The 17,917-nt window shown below is 33.8% G+C and overlaps 8 protein-coding genes across 8 annotated transcripts; 6 read left to right on the forward strand and 2 right to left on the reverse strand. All coding sequences in view use genetic code 12, as the record gives it.

Annotated features, from left to right (window-relative positions):
* Positions 1 to 663: 663 nt before the first annotated feature.
* MDG1 (Mdg1p) lies at positions 664 to 2,614 on the forward strand (the record flags this gene model as incomplete). The annotated part of the gene is made up of 2 exons (XM_049408221.1): positions 664 to 689; positions 1,141 to 2,614. 2 exons carry the CDS (start codon positions 664 to 666, stop codon positions 2,612 to 2,614), a joined length of 1,500 nt encoding a protein of 499 aa, XP_049262384.1.
* A 618-nt stretch (positions 2,615 to 3,232) lies between these two features.
* On the forward strand, positions 3,233 to 4,093 carry NPL3 (mRNA-binding protein; the record flags this gene model as incomplete). Its single annotated transcript, XM_049408222.1, has 1 exon — positions 3,233 to 4,093. The coding sequence occupies one exon, from the start codon at positions 3,233 to 3,235 to the stop codon at positions 4,091 to 4,093; it is 861 nt and encodes a 286-aa protein (XP_049262385.1).
* Positions 4,094 to 4,790: 697 nt separating this feature from the next.
* J8A68_004281 (arylformamidase) lies at positions 4,791 to 5,612 on the forward strand (the record flags this gene model as incomplete). Its single annotated transcript, XM_049408223.1, has 1 exon — positions 4,791 to 5,612. One exon carries the CDS (start codon positions 4,791 to 4,793, stop codon positions 5,610 to 5,612), a length of 822 nt encoding a protein of 273 aa, XP_049262386.1.
* Positions 5,613 to 5,765: 153 nt separating this feature from the next.
* TIF35 (translation initiation factor eIF3 subunit g) lies at positions 5,766 to 6,587 on the forward strand (the record flags this gene model as incomplete). The annotated part of the gene is made up of 1 exon (XM_049408224.1): positions 5,766 to 6,587. One exon carries the CDS (start codon positions 5,766 to 5,768, stop codon positions 6,585 to 6,587), a length of 822 nt encoding a protein of 273 aa, XP_049262387.1.
* A 384-nt stretch (positions 6,588 to 6,971) lies between these two features.
* On the forward strand, positions 6,972 to 9,701 carry J8A68_004283 (uncharacterized protein; the record flags this gene model as incomplete). The annotated part of the gene is made up of 1 exon (XM_049408225.1): positions 6,972 to 9,701. One exon carries the CDS (start codon positions 6,972 to 6,974, stop codon positions 9,699 to 9,701), a length of 2,730 nt encoding a protein of 909 aa, XP_049262388.1.
* Positions 9,702 to 9,819: 118 nt separating this feature from the next.
* Positions 9,820 to 11,568, reverse strand: J8A68_004284 (uncharacterized protein; the record flags this gene model as incomplete). Its single annotated transcript, XM_049408226.1, has 1 exon — positions 9,820 to 11,568. One exon carries the CDS (start codon positions 11,566 to 11,568, stop codon positions 9,820 to 9,822), a length of 1,749 nt encoding a protein of 582 aa, XP_049262389.1.
* A 302-nt stretch (positions 11,569 to 11,870) lies between these two features.
* On the forward strand, positions 11,871 to 15,182 carry IRR1 (Irr1p; the record flags this gene model as incomplete). Its single annotated transcript, XM_049408228.1, has 1 exon — positions 11,871 to 15,182. One exon carries the CDS (start codon positions 11,871 to 11,873, stop codon positions 15,180 to 15,182), a length of 3,312 nt encoding a protein of 1,103 aa, XP_049262390.1.
* A 193-nt stretch (positions 15,183 to 15,375) lies between these two features.
* On the reverse strand, positions 15,376 to 16,500 carry J8A68_004286 (FTR1 family protein; the record flags this gene model as incomplete). Its single annotated transcript, XM_049408229.1, has 1 exon — positions 15,376 to 16,500. One exon carries the CDS (start codon positions 16,498 to 16,500, stop codon positions 15,376 to 15,378), a length of 1,125 nt encoding a protein of 374 aa, XP_049262391.1.
* Between the last annotated feature and the right edge of the window lie 1,417 nt (positions 16,501 to 17,917).

The following is a 17,917-nucleotide window of genomic DNA, read 5'->3' on the forward strand; positions in this document are numbered from 1 at the left end:
TTAAAAAAATGGTTTATATTTGTTTTTAAAGGTTCTTCTATTTATAAGTTTCTATTTATAGGTTAATTGAGTGGTTATTAAAACACAATTAATGTGTATAATTTATTTATAGTTTTTAATAAAGGATTTTGTTATGTAATTAATGTTACATCTATGTATGTATGTATAGAATGTTCCATAACTAAAATTTTTAAAGCCTAATCAATAATTTTAATTGCTGTTTAATTGAGAAATTGCGGCTGTAGTTTTATAGATAGATAGATAGACATAGAGATAGACATAGACATAGAAGAGAGAGTGGCACTGGAAGAAGGGGGCTAGGAGATAGATTGTGTGCCTATTTCCTAATCGGGAAGGCTATGAATTGCAACAATAAAAAATTTTTAAAAAAAAAGTCATTTATTTTTATTTATTGTAATTTTATTTATTGTTTCGTCTAAATACAAAAGAACAATAACATTCTCTTTATAATTATTTAATTACTGGCAAAATTTATTAAAGAAAAAATAGCAAGGGCAAAACAAAAAAAAGATTTTTATTTGTATTGGAATTTTCGTTAAAAACAATTTTTTTTTTTTACACTTTCACTTTCTACTCTTTCTCTTCTTCTTTATATAAATAGACAAGATTAGTTATTTAGAAAAGAAAAGAATATCAAATACAATGTCAGCTAATTACACATTCAAATGGTATGTACACTACACCTAACAATTCAATTGAATATTTATCAATTGAAATTTATTACAGGTTGTCATTAAATTGAAGGTTTTATAGGGATGGGGGAATTAAAATGCAAAATATTTGGTTATACAAATGAAACACACCACATCAATTCCTAAACAATTCAACCTTTAATATAAAAAGAGGCTCGAGTATTAATAGCAGTTATAACCGCCCAATTGACTTGATATTATATATGAGATGTTGTCAAATAGTATGGGTCATGTGACTATTTTATCCAAGATAAACTTTTACTGTTTCACCACTCCGCTTCACCCCTCCGCCTTGGAAAAGTTTGACGAATAAACAATAGCTAAGAACTCCAAAGCAACGAAAAAATTTCAATGAAAAGCTTCGATTTGACAACCATTTTAATAGGAATTCAATATAAGTAAATACTAACTATAGATTTTGATATAGGCCAGCCGGTCCTCAAGAAGTAATTGTTACAGGTACTTTTGACAATTGGTCTAAATCTTTACCATTAGTCAAACAAGTTGATGGATCTCATTCCCTTGAAGTTCCATTGCCACCAAGTCATGAAAGAATCTTGTATAAATATGTTGTTGATGGAGAATGGAAAGTTAATGGAGAAGAAAAAATCGGTCAAGATGATGCAGGAATTGATAATAATGTCTTGGAAACTGAAGATATTAAACAATTACAAACCCTTCCATCTAAAATCATCCCAGAATCGGGATTGTCAATTAGTGATGAATTAGAAACAACCGTCATGCCAAAGGAAGATTTAAAACAACCAACTATTGCTGGAGAACCAGGAATTCAAATCCCAACTGACCCACAAGCTTTAGCTGCATTCACTGAAGTTAGAAATGTTGATCCAAAGACTTTAAATGAACCAGAAGAAGCCGCCGCCCAACCAAGTCTTTCTGCTTCTGCTAGTGAAGTTGATACTTCTAATATGACCCCAGAAGAAAGAAAGAAATATAAGAAGAAAGTCAAGAGAACTCAATATAAGGCAAAGAAGAAGAAGGCTGTCGCTGCTCAAACTGCTGCTACCGTAGCCACTGGAGGTGCAGCCGCTGAAGGGACTTCCTCAGGTACTTCTGAAGGAACTTCTGAAGGAACTTCTTCTGGTACTTCATCCGATGAAGATGACGGAGAAGCTGTAGCAGCAGCAACTGCAGCTACTACCGCTCCAGAAGCCGAAGAACCACAAGCTAAAGAAGATAAAGAAGCCGTAGCAGCAGCTACTGCAGCTACTACCGCTCCAAAAACCGAAGAGCCACAACATAAGGAAGTTGAAGAAACAGGAGCTGCTGCTGCCGCTGCCGCCGCTGCCCTTGCCGGCGCAGCAGCAGTGAAAGAATCCGTAACTGCTCCAGCTGCTGTTCAACCAGAACCAGTCGCTCCCACCGTTGAAGCAGCTAAAGAAGTTGTACCAGAAGCACAATCAGAACCAATAGTTGAAGAAGTCAAGGAAGTTAAACAAGAAGTTACCAAGACCGATGTATCTGAAGAACCAAAGACTTTAGATCCAAAAGCATCTGCTGGTGAAGCTACCGAAGTGGATGCTTCTCCAGTAGTTAAGGAACCTAAAGCTGCTGCAGGTGAAGAAGAAGAAGAAATTCTCGTTGCTCAAGGGTCCAAGAAGGATATTGAAGCTGTTGCTGCTGCTGTTTCTGGAACTGGCGCTAAAGAAGCAACTGAGGGTCAAAAGGAAGATATAGTTAAGAATGTTGAAGAAGCTGTTAATGGAGAAGCAGAAGGTGCCAAGGATAATGTTAAGAAGGAAGTTACTGCTACAGCTGAAACTGCTACAACTACTGTCAAGCAAACTACCAAGAAGGCTACTGAGGATGCTAGCAAAGGAAAGACTGAAGAAAAGAAGAAGGGTGGATTCAGAAAGTTCTTAAAGAAGATCTTTTCTTAAGGAAGAATGCTAACTACAATATATGAATAATGAGGACAGTATGTATCTGTCTGTGATCATCCTCATCAATTAAAGATGCTTGCTTTTTTTTTGTTGTTGTAAATTCTACTACTACCCCCCAATCTATCGTTGTTAGACTGGCTTTCAGTTTAATTCATTGTAACTGTTTTATTTAATGTGTTCTCCCCCCCATCAGAGACTTAGTTGTTTTTTGTTAGTTAATCAGAGGATTATGAATGAGTGAGTTTAGTGAGTGTGTCTTTTTTTTTAATTAATTTTGTTTAATACTTTTATGTTGCATAGAACCAACATTTTTCTTTCTTAATACCATTGACAATTTGTTTTAATGTTTATCTCTCTTCCATAGTCTTAAGTAACCTATAAGGGTTTAATAAGAAATAATTGTTCCTCGTGTATTGTCGTGTACTTGAGTTCAAATCTATCCTAATTAAGTAAAAATAAAAACGCCACACTAAAAATCACGAAAATTTCTCTTTCTTTTTTTTTTATCTGCGCTGCCCTTTTTCTTGCGAAGAGATGAAATTTTCTTTTTGCCTTCTTTCTTTCTTTCTTCTTCTTCTTTAACCTTATAACCAAATAAAAATCAATCAATCAATCATGGAAGATCAAGCCCCAGTTCCATCTAAACAATTATTTGTTAGACCTATAGATTTTGAAGTTCGTCGTGAACAATTAGAAGATCATTTTTCTTCAGCTGGTCCAGTTGTTGATATTCAATTAATGAGAGGATTTGCCTTTGTTAGTTATGAAAATGAAGATGATGCAACTCGTGCTCTTGAAACTTTAAATGATTCAGATTTCAATGGTGTTAGACTTTTGGTTGAATTTGCTAAAGAAAGAAGAGAAGATACTAGAGGTAAATATCGTGTTAAATTAACTAATTTAGAAGATGGTACTGCTTGGCAAGATATTAAAGATTTCGTTAGAGATAGAACTGAAGTAGAACCTACTTATGTTAAGGTTTTCAGAAATTATGATACTAATGAAGTTGTTGGAAATTTAGAATTTTCAAGTGGTGAAGAATTAGATAAAGCTATTCCATTATTAGATAAAGCTGAATTCAGAGGTATTATTGTTGGTGCTGAAGAAGATACTTCTCCATTCGTCCCACCTCCACCAAGAGGTGGTTTCAGAGGTGGTCGTGGTGGCTTCAGAGGCGGTCGTGGTGGATTCGACAGAGGATTCGATAGAGGTTTTGACCGTGGTGGATTCAGAGGTGGTCGTGGTGGATTCAGAGGTGGCCGTGGTGGTTTCGATAGAGGTTTTGACCGTGGTGGATTCAGAGGTGGTCGTGGTGGCTTCAGAGGTGGCCGTGGTGGATTTGAACGTGGAGGTTTCAGAGGTGGCCGTGGTGGATTTGACAGAGGTTATGACCGTGGTGACCGTGGTGACCGTGGTGACTATCAAAGAGATGACAGAGATTCTTATGTTCGTGAAAGATCCCCAACTCGTTTCTAAATTTAATATGAATTGAGGTTCCCCTTACGTTGCATTTATGTTTGTTTGTTTTGATTGACACTGAATCACAGCTATTTGGATAAAGAAGAAAGAAAGAAGGAATAAGAAGGAAATTGTTAAATTGTATTAGATGTATTTTTGTTGATGGAGAGTAATGTGTATTATGTAAAATCAAAAATTATTATTTAGTGGATTCAAAGTATTTTTGCCAGCAAAAATTGAAAGGCGTTTTCATGAATGTCATGTTGTATTTTTTATTTTTTCAATTCTTAGACTTTATTGATATTATATTGTTTTTCATCTTAAAAGGAAACTGTTTTTAATGATGATAATTTGATTTTTTTTAAAAAGGAACCCAAACAGATATAGAGATTCCGAGTGTATTATTATTGTTATTATTTTTCATTTTTCATTTTTGAACCTTATAAAAAAGGGATTGTATTATTATTGATTTTATCATTTGATTTGACTTATATTCTGGAGTAACAAGGATATTGAATAGCATTCGAATGGATTATTGTTCATCTTTACGGAGAATTTATAGATACTTTTTAATAGACATAATTTATAGATCTTGATATTCCTGTATATAAACCGAGGCAAGTTTATAACCGAGACTAGATTAAGTTTATAAATTGCCCAGGGCATACCGACTTTCCTCTTTAACTACTTGTTTTCAATTTAGATTGAGTCAATTATGTCATTCGTAGACACGCAAAGATCATATGGTTCTCATTCTTTACAAACAATTAAGATTTTCCACTATGAAGAACTGAATGAGACTACATTCCTATATATTCATGGAGGGGCATGGAGAGATCCAAATAACACATTTGATGATTTTGAAGAAATAGCTAAAGAACATGTCCAATTATCAAATTTAAGTATAAATATAATTGGGATAAATTATAGATTATCACCAGAAATCAAACATCCATTTCATTTGTTAGATGTACTTGAAGCTATTAGATATTTATATAAGACTTTAGGAATAAAGAAAGCGCTGATACTTGGACATTCTGTTGGTGCTACTCTTATGCTTCAATTACTTCATTACCAAGAAATAGTTGGACTAGGTTTCGAGAATCTGTCTCAAGTGTCTCCAAACCAATACTTGCAAGAGTTATTTGACGATATTGAGAGAAATTTCACTATTGACAATCTTGTATTTTTAGATGGGATTTATGATACGATTGAATTATTGAATGAATATCCAGAATATCTGTCATTTGTTTATGAAGCATTTCAATCAGAAGAAGCAGTAATCGATTCTACTCAGCCTTCTTCTACTCGTATACCAAAAGAAAGTCCATTTAGATTAGTAGATAAGAAGACTAAGTTTAGAGTGGTACATTCACTTCAAGATGAATTATTGACTACTAAACAAACACAATTAGTTATCAAATATTTATGTGATAGAAATCAACCAGTTAAAGTGATTTTCGATAACTTTGGACAACATGAACAAGTATATCGTCATCATATGGCAAGGACTTTATATCTTCAGTTGACTGAGTAGATGTATAGGGTAAAGTAAGTGGTCGTGTAAATTGGATAATATCAACAGCTGTAAAAATTTTTTTCAGTCAGTTCTTCTCTTGTTAAATGTTTAGTATATTCATCAGCCATACTTTTTAATACATAAGCAATATATATATATATAATGTCTACAATGTTAGAATCATGGGCGGATGCAGAAGAATTCTCTGCTCCACCAGAAGTCATATCTAATCCAGATGGAACTAAAACTGTCATTACTTTTAGAACCAATCAAGAAGGTAAAAAGGTTAAAATCACTCAAAAAATAAAAGAAGTCAAAGTTCAAGAAAAGGTGCATCCTTTGATTGCTCAACGTAAGAACTGGAAAAAATATGGGAAAGAAAAGAACTCAGCACCAGGTCCAGATACAAGTACTACTCAACTTGGTGAAAAGGTTGAATTAAAATTAGGTACTTCATGGAAACAAGTTGAAAAGGCTGAAGAAGAAGAAAAGGCAACATCTAGAGTTGCTAATGTTGTTCAAACTATTAAATGTAGAACATGTGGTGGTGATCATTATACATCAAAATGTCCATTCAGAGATACTTTGGGTGCTGGAGCATCTTCAACTTCTACTCCACCTGCAGAATCTTCAGAAGGTGGTGCTGGTGGTGCTTCTGCTCCAGGTAAATATGTTCCAAGACATTTAAGACCAGATGCAAGTGGTAATATTCAAACTAGAGAAGCAAGAGATGATTCTTGTACTTTGAAGGTTTCTCAATTGAATTCATTTGTTGATGAAAGTATGTTAAGAAATGAATTATTGGCTAGATTTGGTCCATTAGAAAGAGTAAATGTTGTTAGAAATAGAGAAACTGGTGAATCTAGAGGACTTGCATATGTTACTTTTGCAACTGAACTGCTTGCTCAAAAAGCATTAGAAATGCTTGATGGTAAGGGTTATCATAATTTGATTTTACGTTTGGAATGGTCAAAGAAGAAGAAGCCAACTTAGTTGAGTTTTCTTGTGTATTTTAGTAATAGGAACAGTATATATATATACCGTATAGCATTAATGTTAATTATCTCTTGGAAAAGTTTAACTTTTGTATTGACAATTTGGTTGAGTTGCCAATGGCCCAGCAGTAATTTCTTCCTTGTCTTCCGGTAATAAACGCTTTCTCAGGCTAAGTGTAGAAAAAAAAATGTGACTATTAAATGGGCTTTGCAAGATTTGGATTTAAATTTCAATTTCATTAGAACAACTTATAAAGCAGCAAAGCAGAGTTCAAAAGGAAGATACTAAGAGACTCATTGACTTGAAGGAGTCAACTATTTATTTATTTATTCTACAATTAATTGTTTTAACAGGACAAACAGGAGGAGTACAACTTGAGAGATGGCAACCACTCAAATTGCAACACCACCTCCATCAAATGGATCTCAAGCAACAACAACTCCCAAACGTAATTTCTTTAGCAAACTAATAAAGAAGAAAAGCGATTCTAATGACAACAGCAAACAGCAGAAACAGGAATTGTCAACATCTCACATTCCAACACCAAGAAATAGTAACGGCGGTAGACGTTCTTCTGTACTGAGAGGAGGTCTTCGTAGATCACCTGATGGTAGTAAACGTACAAGTATTGTTGATTACGGGGATGAAAGTCTATATAATGGTGACGAGGAAGAAGAAGAAGAGGAAGAAGGCGATTACACATTAAATGAATCATTCTTATCCCTGGTGGAATCTTTGGATGCTTTATTAAATAAAGATAGATATTATTCCCTAACTGAAAAAGTTCAATTCCCGCCAATAGATACCGAGTTAACTAAATTGAATTTAGAAAATGATGAAGAGCCTCCCTGGAATGGATTGACTTATGAATCATTCATAACTCCAAAATATGTAAAAGTATCCCGAAAACACAAAAAAAGTCCCAAGGTGCTAAACAACTTGTTTCTTGCCCAGGAATTGAACGTAAATAATCCAGAGGAAGAAAGACAACCTAATGGAAGTACATCGACTGATAGTGAAGAAGAGGAGAATATCTTAAACTATGAAGCAAGCATACGAAATGAAGAGCTTCTAGGTAATAGAAGTAATGAAATCTTGACTATGGAATTTAGTAAAGACGGGAAATATCTTGCTGCAGCAGGTAGAGATTCCATTATTAGGATATGGAAAGTTATATCTTCCCCATTGGGAAGATTGGAATACAATAATCGAGAACGAGAAAATGGAACTCCGAAAAGAAGTAACAAGCGTGATCCTATATTCGACTCAGCACCAGTATTTCATAGGCAACCAACAAGAATTTTCAGAGGTCATACCCAGAGTGTATTAACATTAGCATGGAGCAAGAATAATTTCTTAATTTCAGGAAGTATGGATAAAACAGTCAAATTATGGCATGTAGATCGAGAAAAATGCTTACAAACCTTCCATCATGAAGATTTTGTCACTGCAGTAAAATTCCATCCTTTAGATGATAGATTCTTTATGAGTGGGTCCTTGGATAATCATGTACGGCTTTGGTCAGTTTTGGAAAAGTCGGTTTCATATATTAAGGGTCTAGGTGAAGATATTTTGATTACTGCACTTTCATTTACACCGAATGGACTGCATTGTGTAATTGGAGGCTTTAATGGATCTGTATTTATCATGGAGACAAAGGGTTTATATGTGATACAGAGATTTGAGATTATGAATCGATCAGTTATTCATTTCGGTAATAAGAATGGGAATAAAATTACCGGGATTAAAATTTTTGAAAATCCATTGTTTGATCCTAATGTTGCAACATCAGAATTAGATAAATGGGCAGTATTAATAACAACCAATGATTCTAAAATTAGATTGTCAACAACTACACTGAAGAAATTAATAACAAGATTTAAAGGATTAACTAATAATTCTTCATCAATAGTCGCAGGTCACTCCGATGACAATAGGTATATCGTTTCTGGTTCAGAAGATCATTATTGTTATGTATGGGAGAACAACAGTAGTATTATCAATAACAGATTGAAACAATCTTTACGAGAATTCGTTATCGATGGAAAAGATCAATTAAATAAAAAGAGTCAGAGATATTCAAGATTCATTAAAGCAGACAAATTCATCAAGAAGTTATTGGATGACGGACAAAGACAAACATATGAATTCGTGGCGACTGAAAACAACAGTTATTCATGTTTCCATGCTCATCATTCAAGATGTAATGCTGCCATATTTGCCCCAGAAGCAACCAAGAAATTATTGCAATTGTCCGATGATATTATTTTTGATTTGCAAAAGAGAGGAGAGCAAGCTTCGTTTGATATGTCCAAATATGAATGTAGCAAGGATGGAGATAAATCTAAAATAGAAGAAGAGTTGCAAGCAGGGCATATTATTGTGACAACTGATCAATATGGATTAATAAGAGTATATAGACAAGACTGTGCTCATGTCCATCGGAAACGATTTGTCGCTTTCTACAAGCATTGTCAAGCTAAAATGGAACCTAAATTGGATTGTCCTGGTGATATGGTCTTAAAGACTGGCCGTCTATCATCATTAAAAGAAATCCCATTGAGAAAAAAGCCAGCCAGAGGTAGAAGTTCATCTCCGAATCCGATAGAAAGAAAGGGAAGCGGAAGCATCAAAAAGAGATTATCGTCAAGTATGAGACAGACAACTAATGTAATAACTTCAGCTCCTAGTGCTATCTCATCAGCTGTCGGTGGATTAGCTGTAAATACTATGCCAAAAGTGATTTCATCGAGCTCGTTAATGAATTTAAAAGGCGCTTCCAGATCTTCCAGTAATAATGCGCTTTTCAACCAAGCTGATATGTCGATGACATTGGAACATCCGCTTTATGCGGGAAAGAATGAAAGTGATATTACGTTGAATCTTATCCCGAATCAAAAAGCGCAAACATTAAGTTCCAGTCACGAACAGTTTCCAAGCTTAAATACTACGCCTTCGGTATCGCTACCTATGATTATAACTCCGACTAATCGTACTTCAAGTCTGAACGAGCAGGCAATAAGTCTTAAGGAACCAACAACATTGCATGAAAAAATGGAGAATTTAAAAATATCTCCCCTGACTTCAAGGAAAGGTAAGAATAAGAGGTAGCAATGTTATCTGATGTTATGAGTTTATGATTTTGATTTTTTAAAGTTCAAATGTACGTGAGTGTGATTTTACATTAATTTACAAATAGAATTTTTATCTATGTAGTTATTTTTCAAAATTAACCGGACCAATATTGATAAGTCTTTGGTTGACTGATACTAATTGGTAACTTCTCTGAATCTATGTCGTTGGCTTGAGTTTCATCTACTTCCATCTTATCTTCTGTATCAATTTTCTTGACTGGATTAAGTGATTTGTTGATTTCGGTTACTCTTACAGGTTGAATCAAATCATCCAAGATGTCAGATAAATCTGGTCTTTGTTGTTTTAATTTTTGAATTTTTTCAAATTGAATCCATCTTTCCATTAATACTTGTTTTCTTTCCAAATTCAATTGATCTTCAATCTTAATGATATTTCCTTGTAAAGCTTCGAATTTTTCAAGCTTAAGATTGAATTTCTCTAATGTTAATTCAATAACTTGATTTATTAAATTTGATTCTTCCAAGATTGATTCTTGCAAGTTTGTAGTAGAATTGTCTTGAAGTAAATCTTGACCTTGCTTAGTTTCAATCAATTTTTTAACAACTTCTTGTACTAAGGTTTCATTAACCTTAGAAGTTGACTTTCCACTTCCATCCTCATCCTCACCTTTTATTAATTTAGTTAAGAATTTATCTTCAATTGGCAATTGAATAAATTTAATAATACATTGTTCTCTTGATTTTGTTCCAACATGTTCGCTAATTTTATCCCATTGAGCATTAGAATTTGAAGCGATACTTCCGTTTGCATTTGGTATGTCATATGTGGCAAACATTTCAATACCTTCCAATAATAACAAGATCTCTTGTTCTGACCATTCAGCCGATTTTTGAGATTTTTGTAATTGGATGAAATCAGAAGAAGTAAAGTTCAGGGGGAATAAGCCTTGATCAAAACAAAGGGAACATAAAATACTGGCGTTGTTTAAGGTGGAAGATGGATTATAAGTATATGATTTAATTTTTAAGTTATGATATCTAACTTCAGTTGCATCTGTACCACAAACACTACATGCGTACTGGACGAGATTATTGGATTTATAATTGGATTTCCTATCACCTGTAGCGTAAATATCACGTCTAATCTCTAAGTTTAAACCTAATGGTTGCTGTTCTTCTGATTTGATTTCTGGTGCTGGAGATGGTAAGGATGGTGTGGGTTCTTCAACTTCCTTTTTAACAATTTGAGCATTTGGTGGAATAAATGGAGCTAATCCTTGAGGTGTATCCAAAGTAATTTGAAAATGGCCAGTATACTGTGGTCCTACAACACTTGGTTTCGTTCTTGGGTCTATTTGATAATTGATTAATCCCCATTTTTCCAAGAATTGATGAATTCTTATTATATTAGTAACATCTCCAGATAAGTTTCTACGAACAGCAGTTACAGTTAAATATTCCTTTGGGTTTAATCTGAAGGTATTAACAATGAAATCTCGAATATATTTATAAGCTTGAGGAGTCTTGTAAGAATTTATTGGATCAGCAAGAAAGAAATCAGGAAATGATTTCTTTTCAATTGAATGAATTTCATTTAAATCAAACCATTTTGCAAATGAAGGAACCACTATATGAGAAGTTTGTTCCGCCAAATACTTTCTTGCCTTCTCTTGAAATTCTAATTGTAACTTTTCAATATCAGCTTTTGGAGCTTCTTCAATTTCTGATTTAAGTTCTGCCAGTTGTTCTGCTGGTTGTTGTTGCTGTTGCTGTTCATCAATACCACCAGCTGGAGTACTTGCTTCAACAGATGCAGTTGGCTCAGTAGTGGTTTCTCTTGGTGTATCAGTAGCCAAAGGAGTATCTGGTTCGATTGAAGACATTGCTTACTATTTGAACTTAAATGAGATGAATAGATAACAAGTTGTAAGTGAATAATTAAGTTGTGTCTGATTTGTTTTTAAATTTTCACTGGAAAAGTTTTTTTTACGTGTGAAACTCAAAATCATGAATTATCCTTTTCTACACGACCAAATATGTCGTGATTGGAAATAGAGACATTTACCTAAGACGACATTTACCAAACGCGTCTGTTTTGTTTTTCATTTTCTTGTTTTTTTTTCTTACAACCAACTATCATTTACCATTTTTTACTATTAAACATTGATAAAGGATAAGCATCAGAATGGTTAGAAGACTGACGCGTAGGAAAGCGAATCCAACTATTTATAAGGACGCTAGTGATTCAGAAGATTCTGAAAGTGATTATGAAGCTGTTGAAAATGTGTCCACTAAAAAGAGATCAAAATCATCTTCAAAGGGAGTCAATTCAACAACCAAAAGACAACGTAAAGATAAAACTAAATCATTAGAAGAATTAGAAGAAGAACTCGAAGAAAATTATTTGTATCAAGCATTAGCTCATACAGAAGTAGATGTTTCTGAAATCGCCTTAGATTGGATTGAATCTTATCAAGAAGATCAAACAAATGGTGAATATGCTGCTATAACTATGCTAATCAACCTTATTTTAAGAAGTTGTGGATCGGTTTATTTGTTCCAACCACATGATTTATCAGAATTAGAATCATCTGCTGAAACAGTAGGAGAAATCACAATCGCCTTTGGCAAGCAATCACTTCATAAATTCCCATATAAAGCTTTGCCCGTGTTCAAGAAGAATGTAGTTCAATTTTTTGAGAAAATTATTGAAATATCTCATGAAAGAGGTCTATTATATAAGTATGAAGAAGACGACGAAGAATCTAATGAAGAGGTTTCCTTAGCATCACCTTTGATGACTTACATCATAACATGGATAACTTCTTTGACAACAAGTCAAATTAGACCATTAAGAATTATATCGACAGAGCTTATTCTAATTATTCAAAAGGAGTTATGTAATATTATTAAAAATGTTACTTCTAATCTTGACAAATCACAGAAACAATTATCCAAGATCAAAAAAACAAACAAAGCTAGATATAAAACGGTAAGCTCAACAATTCAAAGTTATCAGAAACAACAAGCAACTTTAACTGAGTATTTTGACGACATTGGCCAAATTGTCATAAACCATAGATATCGAGATATTGATCCCCAAATAAGATTAAGTTGTTTAAAATACTTAAGTGATACCATTATTTCTTATCCTGATTATTTCTGCAAAGATACATATATCAGATATTTTGGTTGGTTATTATCTGATCCCGCTTCAACTGTGAGAGCTGAAAATACCAAGGTCCTTTTAAGGTTATACAAGTCCTTAACCGAATCAACGAGTACTCCTGTTCTTAGGCAATTTACAGAAAGATTTAAAAAGAACTTTATCAGAATGTGCAGGATTGATACTGATCCTCAGGTTAGAATTCATAGTCTTGGAATTTGCTGTGAATTGTTCCGTTTGGGGTTCTTGGAAGATTCCGACACGGAATCCATCATCAAGGACTTCCCATTGGATAACTTAGCGAAGAGCAATTTGACTAAACTTCATCACGAATTTGCTAGATTTGTTCATGTCATTAACGAGAATCAAGTGGAGTACATCAATGGTAAATACAAGTTATTTTTAGAAAATTATAAATTGAGTCAGTTCAACGATGATTTGGGAACCTGTTTAAAGATCAAGAATTTAGTTGATGTTTTAAGCAAGTCCGAAAACAATATCGAAGACACATACCGATCATTATGTGAAATTGCCGGCTACGAATCTAACTGGGAATTCTTAATGAAATATTTCCTCGCTGACATGTCCCTGCTTCAATTTACTGAGAATTTAGAAGGTGAAGAAAACCCTGATGTTGTTGATAATGAAGAAACCCAAGCATTCAAAGATTTAATTGAGTTAAATGAATCACACAGAGTAGTTTTGTTAAAGTTCATTCAAGGGTCTTTGAGTCATTTATGTAAAACCGCCAAATCAGCAAAAGATCAAGAAGAAGTTTCTAATCAGTTAATTAAAATGATTGATTATTTACCTAGATTACAAACCCATCTGATTAAATCTTCTAAATTGTTCCCTATCTTCTTGAGTATTTGGACAAATTTCATTGGGGAATCAAAAGATGCAATCAACTTGTTCCATTTGTTTACTAAATTGAACAGAGAAGAAGAATACGATGAAGTCACTATAAAAATACTTGATTATTACAAAGAATCTTCACAAGATGAAAAAGGCTTTGATGACTTTTTTAAGAATTTATTTGCTTCACAAGGCTTGACGTCACCAGTTAAGAGTCAATTGCAGAATTTGTTACAGGAATTGGTTGTAGAAGTTACAAATTCCCTAAATGAGCATTCCGATGAACTTGAGGATTTTGTTGAAGCCGAAGAGTTTGAATTAGAAAATGGCACAAGATACGATAGTCGTGATGTTAAGAATCAAAATGACTTGCTTGTCAAGTTAAAAACTATATCCCCAGTTTTGGTCAAGATTGGTCAACTAGGTTGCCATGTTAATATTGCTCAATTATCTAATATTTCTGATTTGATTGATGCATTGGTATCCAAAACCTTTGGAGTAGTCCAGCTCCCTATTATTATGGCTAGCTTGAGGTATAACTTTTTGCAACAGTTACCTTCCTTTAGGGAAAGTATTGAAACCATATTGGATTTGCTTTTAACTGTTCTCTCATGGAAATGTGAGAGATTAATTTTATTACCTAGTGAACATCAACAATACGTAAACATAACTACTGAATTTGAAGATATGGTAGATGTGGTCAAACAAGTTGCAAGGTTGATCGGTCATTGTGACAAGAATGAAAAATTGGTAGATTTGAAAACGTTGCTCTGTGAGAAATATATTGATTTCTTAGTTTCATTCAAGATTTTCTATGTTAGATTCGATAATAAGAATGAGTTCAATCAATTTGAAACATTTTTTAGTTTGCATCCTCAATTATGGACAATTAGCGCCGAACTTCAATCTCAATTACTTGAATTATTCTTGATCAAGGAAGTCAGACTCGCAAATGAATTGAAGGTAGACTTGGAAAGAGGCGATCAAGAAGGAGTCAACTTTGACGATTATCTCGAAGCTGATGAGACCAATCAATACGAAAAGAGTATGTTTGATGACGAGAACGACGACGAAGAGGAAGAGGAACATCCCTGCTCAGATGAAGCGGAGACAGAAGAAGTTAATTCAAAGAAGGGCGACAGAATCTGGAACTACGAAAAGAGTATATCATTGTATACACTCAAGTTGATATCATTAATCAATTTGCTGATGGTTTCCGATGATATTCACAAGAGATTGAAATTGAATGCAGATAAATTAGGGAGTGTATACTCGAGAATCATAAATCAACTAGATGAGCATCAAGCCAAATTACTAGATAAAAGAATCGAAATAGAGAAGCAACGTAACTTCCCTGCCGACGCTACCCAAACTGAAGAAGTACCCGAAGAAAACGGGGAAGTTGATGAAACATCTCAGAATGAATTGGATGAGATTTCATTACCCAACGTGTCATTGGACCCCGTAGCTGTATAAATCCTTAATTATTAGTGTTCTTTTGTCTTTATTAAGACTGAATGTATTATGTTTTATTTTTGTGTAAATGTACTTCTTTCTACAGTTCCTACCGATAACAAAAACTGTATTGAAAAGGCAAACTTTTTTGATTTATATCTAAAGAACTACATATCGTTGAGACCTATATAAGGAATTTGTTTGAGAGGCAGTTTTAGTTGGAAGCTGTCTCAATTACAGTGGTTTCATTCTCTTCAAATTTTTGTTCTTTAACTTTGGAGAACAATTCTTGTTTCTGAGCTTCAGTTAATTCATTCTTCTTCTTACCCTTAATGTGGTACATTGGGTTTAATTGACGCAAAGTTAAGTTTTTAGCAAATGGTATGTGACCAGTTCTTTCTTCATAAAGCATCATCAAGATCACAGACATAATCAACATCCAATAAAGATTGTAAGAAATAACAGAACCATAAGTTGCAGAATTTTGCCATCCCAATAAGGCATTAAAGATATCCCAACCATTGTCTGTTAAAGGATTACAACAATTGACATGCCAAACTGATTTGGCAATATCATAAGTACCTGGTCCTGAACCATTTTCTGCAGCATCACCCCCGGTTTGTCTGTTGAACGTATTAGATTCAAGGAACCATACACCTCTTGAAAACAAACCTGCTGCAATTAAATAAAGAATACAAGTGGAGATAATCAAGAAGATTTGCATAGACATATTGGATCCAAAGATATACAACATTGCACCAACGGCACCACCGGCAAGCAAACCAACAACTACAGGGAGTGGAAATGCAGTAGCAGGTTCATTGATACCAACGCCACCAACGAAAACAACAGCCTCTAAACCTTCTCTTAAAGTGGTCACGAATGGTAAAATGAATAAAGCATATTTCTTAGAAAGATGACCAAGTTTAAACCTATCCTTGTTATTCTTTGGCTTTTTAACTAAAGCTTGAGCCAATTTAACTCTCCATTTTTCCTTCATTTTATTGATTCTTAACATTGGAATACCCATTAAGGAAATCAAGACAGATGCAACAAAACAGAAGATACCTTCCCATAAGTCTTCTGATTTACCCCAAATATTTTTCCCTAAGCCATAAAATGCACCAATAAAAGCACCTCCAATGACAATACAAATCCCAAGACCAGATGCTGCTCCTGTCCAAACTTGACGGACCAACCTTTTGTAAGTTTGTGGATCTTTTTGTGCTCCACCTAAACCTTGCTTTAAGAATGCCAATAAAACCGAGATGACAATCACTGCTTCCAAAGCTTCTCTGAAAACAATGAAGAAGACTTGAATATTAAAAACGTTAGCCATTTTTTGCTTTGCTGCTGTTTGATGATGATCAATCGGAATGAGTTTTTCAGTTTCTCAAGGAAAATGAAGGACCTTTATAGTCGAAAGAAAGTTTGGGATTAGTGAAGGTGTGTGGGGGATTAAGACAGCCAAATGGTATGATTCTCTTTAGAAAAATTTTCTATTTTTAAGTTTAAATTCGTATTGAAATATTTTTTAAAGACAAAAAGAAAAAAGGAGGCTAGAAACAAAAAAAAGGATCTAAAAAAATAACACTGCATTGCAGCCGTGGCTAATAAAATATCATTGTAATTCGGCTCTTACAACAATGTCTTTCTATTACATGTACAACACCATTTCATACATTTTTTTGATACATTTACGGTTTCAGAGCTAAGTGTGCATCAAGTATCCAATCAGTAAGACAGATAGAATATGAATAAGAAAAAGGAACAAAGATGTAGTATAGAGTATAGGTTGTACATGAAGCATAAGTTGACATAGAGCGACGTATTTTTCTTTCAGAAACTTTCTATTTTTACGATTACGTAAATGTCATATTTTCAAATTGGGAAAAGAAAGTGGGGGATCCTAGGGTTACAGTAATCGTAACACTACGTCATAATAAACGTTCAAGAAAGAATGCGATAAACGGTGGAAATTTCCAGCAGGTGGCTTATCCAAATACGTTGTCTAAAAGAAACAAAAAAGAAATAGGATTATTATTTCGAAGATTACATCATTTCCCCAGACGAAATTTAATTTTCTTAAATGGCAAAGTATACATTAGCAAAAGTACAAGTACATCAAGCTACAGTAGGTGCTTCAGTATGAAAGGAATTGCGTTGGAACTCACAATATCACGGGAAGATATGTGTATATCGTAAGTTGTCTTTTTTAAAAGTCAATAGTCATTTTAACTATTGATGGAAACAAAACGAAGGCAAGTATATTCAACTTTAGTTTTTCTAAAACAGAAATCTCATTGTAGGATGCTTTTGTTAAATTTACTCGCTAACTAACCAAGAAATTTTAAAGTTCGTTTTTTACATTTTTAGCTTGCCAAGAAAAAGCACTTTCGTAAAAAAATTGGGTGCAAAAGGTTGCAACCACCACTACAACGGTTTTCATTGTTAGATATTTAGGCGAAACGGCTAGGCTATGCCTATTATCTACCTGCTATTAGTTTCACTACAAATTCATAATAGATCAGATACCCCGTAAAAAATTGTGTAATAATACTATAAAATTAAATAAAAAAACCCCCATCGAATTTAATACTATAATAAATTCGTAAAGAAACTCCCAAAAAAATATAAATATATAAAAAAAAGGTACTGTGTTGATTTCCCAATAATAAGAAGAATTAACTTTTTATCAAGGGAATTCGAAATGACTCGACTTTGAATAAAAAGGAATGGTTAAAAGGAAAAGAAGA

The sequence above is a fragment of the Hemisphaericaspora subhashii genome (assembly GCF_019202705.1).
Source record: "Hemisphaericaspora subhashii strain CBS 10753 chromosome Unknown scaffold23, whole genome shotgun sequence".
Lineage (NCBI taxonomy): Eukaryota > Fungi > Ascomycota > Pichiomycetes > Serinales > Debaryomycetaceae > Hemisphaericaspora > Hemisphaericaspora subhashii.